Source organism: Phodopus roborovskii, unplaced genomic scaffold (assembly GCF_943737965.1).
Source record: "Phodopus roborovskii unplaced genomic scaffold, PHOROB, whole genome shotgun sequence".
In the NCBI taxonomy this organism is placed as follows: domain Eukaryota; kingdom Metazoa; phylum Chordata; class Mammalia; order Rodentia; family Cricetidae; genus Phodopus; species Phodopus roborovskii.
In genome coordinates this window covers 5,460,783-5,473,164 of record NW_026126651.1, presented here as the reverse complement: position 1 = coordinate 5,473,164, position 12,382 = coordinate 5,460,783, and the positions used below count along the sequence as shown (strand labels likewise).

Below are 12,382 nucleotides of genomic sequence, written 5' to 3'. Positions count from 1 at the left end.
TATTCTGAAGTAAGTTCTCTGAAAACTTTGTAGAGAGACAGCTACATACAAATGAAGTGTTCTGGTCATTGTCCCCCCCCCCCCCCCCCCCCCCGTGGTTCTTATTGTTGAGGCCGTTGTTATTAAATTTAGGCAAGAGTCCCTCCACTCTACACTTAGCCTGTAGATTTGAGCCAGTAGAGGGCAGCAGGAAGCCCACAGGCCTGCTCCTGGAAGGTAAGGCACCCGAGGATCTTTGTCGTGTTCCTTTGGGAACAGTCATAGGGGTTACCTTGGTTAGGAGAGAGCCAGAAAAAAACCCATGAAAGTTTTAGGGGTGTCTGTTGCATTGAATGGGAGGAAGGTGTTGAGTGACAGAGGAGCCTCCTGGTTTATTTCTGTGCCTACTCAGAGTAGCTTTCTTGAAGGGAGTGTTTCAATGGAATTACCATACACTTTTTTAAAGACAGGGTCTCTCACTGGCTCAGGCTTTGCCAAGTACGCTAGGTTGGTTGGTCAGTGAGCCCCCAGGAACCCTGTCTCCACTTCCCTGACACTGGCATCACAAGCACATGTCACCGTGGCCCGCTATTTTTATGTAGGTTCTGGGGCTTGGATTCAGGTCCCCGAGCCTTCAAGGCAAACCCTTTGTGTAGTTGGACTTCTCGTTGGGACTGCCAGCTCGCCAATAATGAAACTTGGCTGGTAGCTTAGGCTTGTTTCTAACCAGCTCTTATAACTTAAATAAACCCTTATATTTTAATCTACATCCTTGTACATGGCTGCGTTACCTTCACTTGGTAATACCTATGCTGCTTGCTCTGCGTCTCTGGTGTCTCCTCCCTTCTTTTTCCCAGCATCCTCTGCACCTGGAAACCCTGCCTAGCTATCGGTCATTCGGCTTTTTATTAAGCTAACCAGAGTGACAGATCTTTACAAAAAGATTATTTCACAACACCTTTGTTGTCTGAGCCGTCTCCTTGACCCAGAGACCATTCTTTTAACGCCAACAACTCTGGCTAACGAGGTGGTAGAGAAGTTTCCATTCGCCTCTGTTGCTGGTCAGAGTCTCAGCGGGTAGCATGTTGTTCTGCATTCCCTTTCTAACATCAGGGCTTTACCTCGCTCCCTGCCTTGCCTCCCTGGCACACCTAAGTGTGGGCAGCATGGTGCTGGGCAGGAAGGAGAGAGAAGAAATGGGAAGAGGCAACCCGGGGTCACGGCAGACACGGTGGGCAAGACTCGGGTGTCAGTCAACCAGATAAACACTATGGAATAGTAAATGCTATCAGGCCAACAGGGACCAGAGTTAAGGGAGGGTGGCTCTCTACAGCAGCAGCAGGTGGGCAAGACTCGGGTGTCAGTCAACCAGATAAACACTATGGAATAGTAAATGCTATCAGGCCGACAGGGACCAGAGTTAAGGGAGGGTGGCTCTCTACAGCAGCAGCAGCAGCATTGGGCTCTCAGCCTCCAGAGCGCCTGGGTGGGCAGGAGTCATAGGACAATGTCAGAGCTACCCTCCTTGCCCAGCTTCAAGCCCTCTCCATCTCTCTCTCTCTTTCGCTCTCTCCAACAGGGCTCACGGAAAACAGCCTGGACTCTCTGGTATTTGAGTCCCTTATCCCCAAGCCCATCCTGCAGCGCTACGTCTCCCTGCTGACAGAACACCGACGCATCATCCTCTCGGGCCCCAGCGGCACTGGGAAAACCTACCTGGCCAACCGGCTCTCTGAGTATGTGGTGCTCCGGGAAGGACGGGAGTTGACGGATGGCGTCATTGCTACCTTTAATGTGGACCACAAGTCCAGCAAGGTGAGGAGGTCGTGCTGAGCCTGCTCTACCTTAGAGTCTTCAGATGCTGCTGACACCATCACTGTGAGCATTTTCATGCTCTCCGTTCTAGAAAGCCAGGAGAGGAGCTCAGAATGGGGCTCACAGGAAGGAGTGATGTGGGTCCCCCCCCTTCCCCGTGAGGAGCTCCATCCGGGGCAAGTCAGTCCTGGCCTCTTGGTGACACTGATGGCTCCTTCAGCTGTGTCCATTTCATCAGGAACTTACCATGTGTCCTCTGGATGCTATTATTTTTTCCCCAAATAAAAATTTTTTTTTTTTTTTGAGTCCACAATACCACTACCACCACCAATCACGGTGGCTGTCACTGATGGATTGTCTGTCCCATGAGCAGCAGATTGTCCTTTCAAAGCTCCTCAGGGACTAGTTGTCTTGGTCTCCATCTTATAGGGTTGACCACAGCAGCTGGAAGGACGTTTGTCGCGTGCCTAGCACAGCTCCAACCATACTAAGTGCTGGTACTGGGGCTCAGGTTGCAGTACCAGAGCCCTGTGCGCAGCCATCTCCATTCTCCCCCTGTGGTGGACAATGGAGTCTGACCTGGTCTCCGCTGTGGGGCGTTCATTCATTCGTCCTGCATGGCACAGTGAAAGTCCGTGATTTCCAGCTCTGTTCAATGTCCTGCAGCAATGTCCTCAGTTCCCTGGGGAACTGGAAAGGGCTCCTCTGCCTTGCGAGCCTCCTCATTGCCCAAAGCCTTAGATGTCAAGGCTTAGATGTCAAGCCTTAGATGTCATGCCTCCGTTACCTGTCTGTCACATTTACCACTTTGTCCCCTTGCAGTTTTGATGTAGGGATGGGATGTGGAAAGCATATGAGTGAAGGAAAGCCACATGGTAAGTGGCTGGGGGCAAATTGTGGCCTAGTTGACCCCACTTCCCGTGGGCTGCCGGCCCGTGTAGAGCGTGGCTGAGCCGTGCCCTGCAGGCCTAGGTAAGAAGGGTGGCGGTTCCAGGTGAGCAGGAACCAGATCTGCCCTGCTGAGCAGTGGCGGAGAGAATGAGGACGGCCTCCATGAGCCCGTTACATTTTTACTCAGGAGGGAGGGCCTGTGAATCGGCCGCTGAGCAAGCTGGGCCAGCCTCTAAGATGGGCAGTTCTCACGGGCACCGAGTCTGACCTAGCCTATTACTTTCCCCCGGTGCAGCCTCAAGCTGGTTGCCTGGCCCTTTTCCTCAGGTTCTTTAAAAAAAAGAACTAATCACAGCCCATCCATTGCAGCGTTACCATGCTGCCTAAGTCCCCATGAGTGTCCTGAGTGTGTCCAGCTTGAGGTGTGAGGGTGATGTCATCAGACACTCCTGCTACACCATCTTCTCCAGCTTTTCCTGATGTGTAGCCCCTAACTCAGGCACACTGGGCTGTGTTCCATTCTCCGCTCTGGACAACACTCAAGATTCAGCTGTAGCAAGTTGTAGGCCGGTCCCTGGGCCTACACCTGCACATTCCTGCCTTCAGAGTACTGCCTGGCAACACTTGCATGTGGCCGGGCCCTCTCCTGTTCTGATGGCTTCTGCAAAGCTAGTTCTCAGGAGGATGCTTAGGGGATAGCTGGAGATAAGCCGCCTGCCTTCAGAAACCTACTCGCAAGAAATAATGGTTTCCTAAAGAAATGGTTGAGTGGGAATTAAAGGCTGGTCCTCTAGGCTGGAGCGACGGCTCAGTAAAGTACTTGCAAAGAGGACCTGAGTTGGACCCCCAGAATCCACTTTAAAACAAAACAATCAAAAAAAAAAAAAAAAAAAAAAAAAAAAACCCGATATGATGGCATGCTTATAACCCTGTCTCAAACCAGAAAGGTACCTGAGGAACAGCACCCAAGTGTGTCCTCTGCCTTGCACACACATGCAGAGGCATGTGTATTCATATGTGCACATTCACAAAGGGGGGAAAAAAGAGGGCCTAGGACACACAGTTTATTATATAAGTGGCAGGAGGCAGAGTAGAGACAGGCCTCCCCTGTCTGGGCCCACAGTACCCTCGTGCGCCATGCTGCAAGCACTGTGGTGATGTCCTGTGACAGGCAGGTGCTCATGTCATATCCACAGTGTGAATTCATAAGGGGACCTTCCTCCTGCCTTGGCCTTGGCCAGTGAAGGCCTGGGCCATGCGGCTCTTCCCCACAAGGGTGACTCCAAGCTCATTCTCCTGTCCCCGCCCTCCCCCCCCCCCACAGGAACTTCGCCAGTACCTGTCCAACCTGGCCGACCAGTGCAACAGCGAGAACAATGCCGTGGATATGCCACTTGTCATCATCTTGGACAACCTGCACCACGTGAGCTCTCTGGGCGAGATCTTCAACGGGCTGCTTAACTGCAAATACCATAAATGGTAAAGAGGGATCCTAGACCTCAGGGACAGGGGCCGGGCTGGGGGCATGCACGGGGAGCCATGCCTGCATGCCATTGAAGTGGTAACCAGGGAGGCAGCCAGCCGTCGCGGGGTCCCAAAGCCCCTGCTCCCCAGCTCACCCCTAACCTGGCGTTCCCTGCATTGTGCTCCCCTGCAGCCCTTACATCATTGGCACGATGAACCAGGCTACCTCTTCCACGCCCAACCTGCAGCTCCACCACAACTTCAGGTAAGGCCTCCCAGGGTGAGAAAGAAGGGAGGGTGGGCGCTCTGCCCTCTCAGAGTGCCTGGGGTTCGGGGTTCGTGTTAGGCACTTTCTCTTAATGCATTTAATTCTCACAGCAGCCTCATGTAATTCCTCTTACCGTTGTGTTTTCAATGAAGAACAGAGCTCGAGGAACTTGGTGACTTATGTGTCGTACCCCAGTTAGAGCTGAAGCCCGAACCCCCTCCCCCCACATCCTTGTGACTCTCAGTCACTGGGCCAGGGTCAGGGAGGCAGCTGTGGCCACATGTGCCTGTCTCTGTTCAGTGACAGCCCCTCCCTTTAAATGTCCCCATGTGGCAGGCTCTGTGGACCTGCCAGTTCTGACTGCTGTGAATTCCTAGCGGCTGGTCTGTCTTCCTAAGATAGCCCAGCTCCATGCAAGGTGGTGATAACTGCTTGCCCTGGCATCACTCAGCACCCCTGCACCCTGCCCCTCATCTCTGCCTGTGCCTCGAGGTTGGGGGGGTAGCCTTCACCTTTAGCCTTGACCCTGAACACGTTTTCACCGGCCGCCATGCAGGCCTCTTGCCTCAGATGTATGAAATGCAATGAGCGTGTTCACCTTCCATTCCCACACACTGGATATGCACGCCTCGTTGGGTGCCTTTGTGGTTGAAAGGCATTCCTCGCCTCCCCCCAGGTGGGTGCTTTGTGCCAACCACACAGAGCCCGTGAAGGGTTTCCTTGGCCGCTTCCTGAGGAGGAAGCTCATGGAGACGGAGATCAGTGGGCGGGTCCGCAACATGGAGCTGGTAAAAATTATCAACTGGATCCCCAAAGTCTGGCATCACCTCAACCGCTTCCTGGAGGCCCACAGCTCCTCAGATGTCACCATCGGTAGGTGGGAGGCCAGGCAGGCCGGGGCAGGCTGCTGGGCGGATGGAGTGGGCGGGTAGTGGTCTCCCAAGAGTCTCCCTCACGCACTGCCCTCTGGGTCCTGGCCAGGACAGCGCTCAGCACTTAGGTCATGCTGTCCCCAGAGATTTCAAAGAAAGGGAGAGAGGACAGAGCGACACCTGGAGACAAAGGTGAACCCAGCTGGGCCACAGTATCTGTGGAGATAGGTCCTGGCCAGGCTGGGGCAGAAACAGCCATCACACAAAAGAGCCCCTCCCCTCCCCAGGAGCTATAGGCTGGACCTCCCACTGGGTTGGCTTTGTTTGTAAATGGAAAGTGCTTCCAGATTTGCAGAAGGTTAGGGATTAAAATAGAGACCAGGATTTCCCAACATCGTGCATTTCACTTTGAGTTCACTTCTGCCTGCCACGTCTGCAAAGACATGTCTTCGGAAGCTGAGGTCACGTTGTACACGTGTCTTGAGTGTGCGCAATGCCTGTTTTACGTCTCACAGTGTCTCCTGGGCATTCTGTGTCAGCCAGTACTCGGTTTAAAAGTTACCTTTTAAACCTGCAAAATAATCAAAAGCATTTGATGTAATCATGTCTTCTCTCTTGTACATGTCCTGGGTCCATCTTTAAAAATCGAGATCGGTACCCCTATTGAGGACATCTTCTAAGCAAGCCTTTACCTCTCTTTCATTGAGGGTTGGGGTGAGAGGGTTAGAGTATCCCTTAGGAGCCCACCAGCCAGCTGCTAGTAGCCTACTACCATCAGCCCCTCAAGCCGTCAGCGCACCACCGCTGAGAAAGGCCACTATCCCTTCGAGGAGGAGGCTTAGGCCAGGGGTCTCCTGACACCACCCCGCCCCATCCCAATTGTGATGTGTCCCACTGTGGCCCCCCAGGTCCCCGGCTCTTCCTGTCATGCCCCATTGACGTGGATGGTTCCAGAGTGTGGTTCACTGACCTGTGGAACTACTCCATCATCCCCTACCTCCTGGAAGCTGTCAGAGAAGGACTCCAGGTGAGAATCGTGATCCTTTTTTGGCTTCCTCGGACTTGAGTACACTGTGCTAGTGGCCCTGTGTGGTCTTCAGAGCGGCATATGGTGGAAATAGCTGTCTTCCTCTGCCCTGCCAGCCCCAGTAACAACACGAAGGCTTTTTATTAATTACGAAAGCTTGGGCTTTAGCTTAGACTTGACTCAGCTAGCTCTTCTAACTTAACTTTAATCATTTATAGTCACCTACGTTCTGTCACGTGGCATTACCTCTCTTTGATCTTATGCCTCTGGTTTCCTCTCCTTCTGGCTCTTGACTCTACCCTTCCTCTTTCCAGAGTCCCCTCTGTCCCCGAAAGTCCCGCCTAACCTTTCTAGCTATTGGCCATTCAGCTTTTTATTACACCAATCCCAGCCAAATGTTTTCACACAGTGTACAAATATCCCGCAACTCACAGCAGCTGGCCGTGGCCTTGGCTTAGCTGCTTATTAGTGGTGTGACCCCCCCCCCCCCCCGGCAAGGTGTTTCGTCTGTCTCTGCCTTACCAAGCGAGGTGATAACAGCATTCTCTGCCACAAAGAGTTGTACAAATGAAGTAAAACCATGGCCATCAAGCATTGTTAAAAAAGAATGACACCAGATCTGTGGGTAGCACCTCATGTAAGGACTCAGGCATTATGCTGGCCTGCCCCTGTCGCCTGGCAGAATGCACTCAGTATCCTGGGCAGCCCAGGGTTCCATGACTACTAGTCTGCAAGCAGGTGCAAAGGACCCCTTTAAAAGACAGACCCCTGCCCACTAAAGCTCTCTTAACTGCTGTTCCCCTGGGGCAGACAGGACTTTCCTGTCTCTCTCTCTTCTGTCCTCTCTCTGTCTCTGCGTCTCTCTACCTCTTTTCTCTTCCCTTCCCCCTCCCTTCCCTTTCTAATAAAACTTTTAAGTTCTGTCTGCCTGGCAAGTCTGTCCCTCTGCTTCGGTTACCCTCACCTGCCATGGAATCCACCAAGGTCCCCACAAGCTGAGCTTTATCATAAATAACACCCCACAGTTTATTCTTTTTTCTTATATGGTTCAAGCCCTGGACCAGGCCAAAACCTAGGCAGAGTTTTGTTGTTGTAATTTTTCAAGCGGGAAAGACTGAGGGCCCAAAGACAATGAGCTGCTTAAGATCATAAAAGCAGCCGGGTGGTGGTGGCGCACGCCTTTAGTCCCAGCACTTGGGAGGCAGAGGCAGGCGGATCTCTGTGAGTTCGGGGCCAGCCTGGTCTACAGAATGGGTTCCTGGACAGGCTCCAAAGCCACACAGAGGAGCAAAGATCTCCAAGGTGTCCGAGGAGGCGCGAACTGGTCTTGAACAGGACAGATGCTCCCGTGGTCCTCAGGGGCTGGGAGTACCAAGTGTTTAATTTAAGGAAAGCGGCACCAGAGAAAGACACCATACAACAGGGTTCGAGCAGAGGGGTCTGTCTGTCTGTCTGTTTTTAAATTGGGGAAAGGGATCATAAAAGGGGGAAAGGGAAGGGGAGACCAGCCTCCAGAGGCAGGGGCAGCAGGAGAGAGAGAAAGGGTTTAGGTGGAAAGGCAGGCTTGCCATCTGCCAGGCATCACACCAGGGGCCTGACACCCCCGCAGCCCTGTGTGTGCACAGGAACGGCATCCAGGGCCAGCCAGAGCTTGGGCCTTACCCCAGGTCCCTCAGAACGAATGCTGGAATCCAGAGCCATGTGACAAACTACTGCTACTCTGCGTCTCTGAGGCTGTTCCAAGGTCTCCATTAACTTACAAGGAAACCGTTGTAGGCGGCCAGGGAACAAAGTATTGATTGAGTTTAGCTGGGGTTTTGTGGTTGTCTTAAGAACAGTGCTTCATACAGCCCAAGCTGGCTGGTCTTGAACTCCCGATCTTCCTGCCTCAACCTCCTGCAAGCAGACATGTGCTACACACTTGGCAGTGGTTTTGTTTTGTTACTGTTTGATACAGGGTTGCTGTATATAGACCGGCTTGGACTCGAACTCAGAAATCTGCCTGCCTCTTTAGTGTTAGTTTTTAAATGGCAGCGTTCTACATATCATTCCCATTGACAAGAGGGTTCCTTTATTGTTAAAAGCTCATTTCAGTGGCAGCACACACCTTTAATCCCAGCACTCGGGAGGCAGATCTCTATGAGTTTAAGGCCAGCCTGGTCTAGGCAGGTGGATCTCTGTGAGTTTGAGGCCAGCCTGGTCTACAGAGCGAGTTCCAGGACAGCCAGGGCTACACAGAGAAACTCTGACTTGAAGCAACCAAAACTAAACAAACACACAAACCAAAAGCTCATTTCAATCCCTTCTCTCTCCGTTGGTTTCCTCTGAAGACAAGCTCGGTTTGTGCCTGGCACTGTGCTGTTTGTGGTCACTGGCTCCTCACCTCACCCTGCACAGTGGCCATGAAGGGAGCGCACTGTAGTTTAGAGCCAAGGCCATAAGCCAAGAAGCTGTACAGAGCTGGAATAGGTTCCAAAGAGACTGCCCCTGGGAAAGTCCCGCTGAGGCCATGCTTGGGGGAGTGCGGCAGCGCCCCCTAGTGTATACCATGTTATTCTGCATGTTCAGGCTATAGTGTCTTTTCTGGACAGTTTGTGTCTCCTCTGTGTGCGTGTGTGTGCACGCGCGCGTGCGTAAATGCCTAGAAATATTTTCTAAGTGTGAATGATGTTGGTGCTGCCATGCGCATCTGGAAGCCCTGTGATTCCCATACTGCAGGAGTCCCACAGCAGCCCAAATCTTAGTTTCCAGTGTCTTGGCTTCTTTTGTCCCAATCACCCATAACCCTTACTGATCCCGTAGGATTCTGCCCACCTGCCCTGAGGAAAGTGAATGTCTGCCTGCCCATCTGCCCTCCCACTGCCCTCCAGGGTCTGCAGTAGAGCCACGAAGCTGTACAACCCTCCCTTTGCTTATGCCCCCCCTCCACCCCCACCCCCACCCCCGTCCCACGGAATGTAGGAAGACCTGTAAGAATGCCTTCTTGCAGCTAACGTTTGCTGTCCCTACGTACGCTTACCCTATGACTCAGTTCACAGCCCATTCCCCTTTGTCATCAGAAACGCTGGCCAAAGTGTCTGGTGTCCGCAGAGTGGAGCAATCAGAGGAGCTGGCCTTGGGGTGGACTAGCGCTAGAAAGACTCGGGGACCTCTCATCAGTCACCCATGCCAGCTGTGGCTCTCCCGTCTGCAAATGGAAAAATTTCACCCGTGGGAGCCTTTTACTGGTCCCGTGTCTAGAAGCCCAGATGCTCTTTGAACCTGTCCTTGGTATTGGGGCGAGGGATGAAGAGAAAATGGGTTCAGACCACTGGGCCTCAAGGGAGCTCAGCGCTTGGTGAGCCGCAGCCTCTGTTCCTTGAGGGCGGCCTGGGAGAGGCAGTCTTGACCTTACAGAGGGAGAGGAGGGATCTTAGTTATCTCCTTCAGCTACGTCTGTGTCCTCTTCGATCCTGACCCCAAAATGGGTCCATACCTGCTGCTTCCCTGATTCCTTCCCGCTCAGACTGAAGTGCTTTCAGGATGCTGGACTGAATCCGAGGCCGAAGAGTTGCATTGCCCCAGAGGAAGGCAGCTGTAGCACAGACTAGGCTAGCCTGGGGCGCGGGGAGACAGGGAGCTGGCATCTGCAATATGATGTCACGGGAGGTGCTGGGTCTACTACAGAGAGATGGGCTTAGCCACGGTGCGTGGAGGGTGACATCCTGGCTGGGATCCCAATCCTAAGACCTGGAGTAACTCAGGTGACATGGAGAGAGGGCACTCACCAGAAAGAATGAGGGACCTTGGTCAGGCTGAAGTCTGGACAACAGGCTGCTCTCGGGCTCCAGGCCTGACTGAGTCACGCACGTGGTTTCTGCTGATTCAGAGGGGTCCCATGGGTAAGGTGAGAGGGGTAGCCCCCGAGAAGGAGTCTCGGGTTTGAATCCAGCTCCTCTACCTTCCTTCCGACCTTTCACATCGACATGGCTGTTGGGTTCGGGTTTTCCGTCTGGTGAGAGGGGGGGATCCAGTTAAGTAGTCTGGCTCCATCAGGCTGAGAGCCTGTGGTTCTGTCGGGCCAGAGCTCTCCTTCTGCTCTACAGCTTTCTAGACAGTGAAGGAGCACACACCCACACACCCAGCGGGTAGGGTCTAGAATTTTCCATCTGTGTACCCCGAAGTCATCGTGGAAACAACCCTTACAGCCTGGACAGCCCTGCCCTGCCCTTTCCGTGAGCATGGCCTGCCTATCGCGTCTGCTCTGATGCCACTGGCCAGTGCGCAGCAGACTTGATCTGCAATGGCTCTTCTCCTTCCCAGGGCCGCCCCCACCTGTAAACCATGGGAGCAATACTTCCGTTAGAGTCACCACAGCGCTCACTCCTCAGCTCCCGGCCGGCACCCAGGGTGCTAAGGCATGCTATGAGAAGGAAATAGCTATGCTAGACCTAGCAGCATAGTGGTCAGAGCCTCACTGTGTGTGGGGAGTGACTCAGCCTAGCTGATAAAGGCCTTGTATCTTTCACAAAGCTCTCGGTAACCGTCATTGAACTTGTTGCAGGGTAGGGGCCTCAAGGCCTGAGAAAAGACACTTCGAAGCAGGACTTGTTGGCCTTATGACAATTTACGACTTTTGATCACTTACAGCTAAGTCACGATATAGTTTGCACCTGGGGGAATAAACTGGCTACTACTGTGGACGGGTCTGAGAACTCCTGAGCCAGCAAAGGCCTCAGGGCGTCCTCTCTGAGTGCGATGCGTAAAAAGGGACCAGCCTGCCTGCAGAAGCACTCTGAGAGTCAGACGCACATAAGAAAATGGGAGGTCAGGGGCTGGGGAGAAGGTTCAGAGCTTCACGTTCTTGTCGCATAGCAGCAAGGAAGGGGGACCAGAGCTGAGGTCCCCAGAATCTATGTAAATTCCCAATAGGGGCGGTGTCCCATCGGGACCTCCATGCTGAGAGAGCGCAAATGGGATTGTCAGAGCAAGCAGCAGCAGGACCAGCTGGGGTATGCAGCTCTGGGCTCAGCTGAGTGCCTGCCTCAAGGCCGTGTGTGTAAAGTACTGAGCAGACTCCCAACATTGACCTGGGCCCTCTACAAGCACATTCGGTCATGCATTTGTGAATGCAGACATGCGCGCGCGCACACACACACACACACACACCATACACATACCATACACATACCATACACACACACACACACACGTATGCATGAAAACAAATTTAAAGTTAAGGTTCATTTCATCAGGCCCATTAGTAACCCCTGCCTTGCCGGGCAGGGTGCCCTGTCTGTGTGGGGTTACCCAGTGGGATTCCAGAGGTGACTTGGAAAGGTTAGTAGGGATGGGCTCTTTCCAACCCAGCATTGAGCAGGGGTGTGAAATCAGCCATGGTGGGAATATTGACACCATGGAGACTGGCAAAGCTTCCCTTCAGACTGTTGTTTTCCTTGCTGGAGGCAGCTTATCACATTCAGCCAGCGAGGCCAAGGGGCAAACGCTGTGCCCTGTGGGTTGGCAACAGAGCTGAGAATGAGCCCAGGTTAGTCAGACTGCAGAGCCCAACACCGCGGGCCATCTTTATCTTGGATGACGTCCTTAGTTCGGAATGCACAAGGCTGGGTTGGGAGGGTTTCCACCAAGCTACAGAACTATGACAACTCTCAACTGTACTCTGCCTGTCTACAGCTCTATGGGAAGCGTGCCCCCTGGGAAGACCCTGCCAAGTGGGTAATGGACACCTACCCGTGGGCTGCCAGCCCTCAGCAGCACGAGTGGCCTCCCCTCCTGCAGCTACGGCCTGAGGATGTTGGTTTTGATGGTTACTCCCTGCCTCGGGAGGGGTCAACGAGCAAGCAGGTGCCGCCCAGTGACGCTGAGGGAGACCCACTGGTGAGTGGACAACACTCAGCTAGCGAAAGGCGTGGGCTGGATGTGAGGCACAGCTCTGTGCATGTAGGGAATTGACACAGCCTTGCTGGGAAAGGCTGGACTCACCCCGCTAGTATGGAGGGTTTTCTCTGCTCTTTTCTTCCATGGGGTTAGTTTTTCACTAAAGTCTTTATCTCGTCTTGTATAAGG

General features: G+C 53.3%; 1 protein-coding gene across 2 annotated transcripts in view; it reads left to right on the top strand.

Moving 5' to 3' along the window:
* Nav2 (neuron navigator 2) overlaps positions 1 to 12,382 on the top strand; it is a 329,324-nt gene that overhangs the window by 314,262 nt on the left and 2,680 nt on the right. For both annotated transcript variants that reach the window (XM_051174388.1, XM_051174387.1), the window contains 6 exons: positions 1,559 to 1,794; positions 4,010 to 4,164; positions 4,343 to 4,414; positions 5,094 to 5,290; positions 6,198 to 6,316; positions 11,990 to 12,193. In XM_051174388.1, the coding sequence (XP_051030345.1) occupies positions 1,559 to 1,794; positions 4,010 to 4,164; positions 4,343 to 4,414; positions 5,094 to 5,290; positions 6,198 to 6,316; positions 11,990 to 12,193 (983 nt within the window). The remainder of the gene's footprint in view (positions 1 to 1,558; positions 1,795 to 4,009; positions 4,165 to 4,342; positions 4,415 to 5,093; positions 5,291 to 6,197; positions 6,317 to 11,989; positions 12,194 to 12,382) is intronic.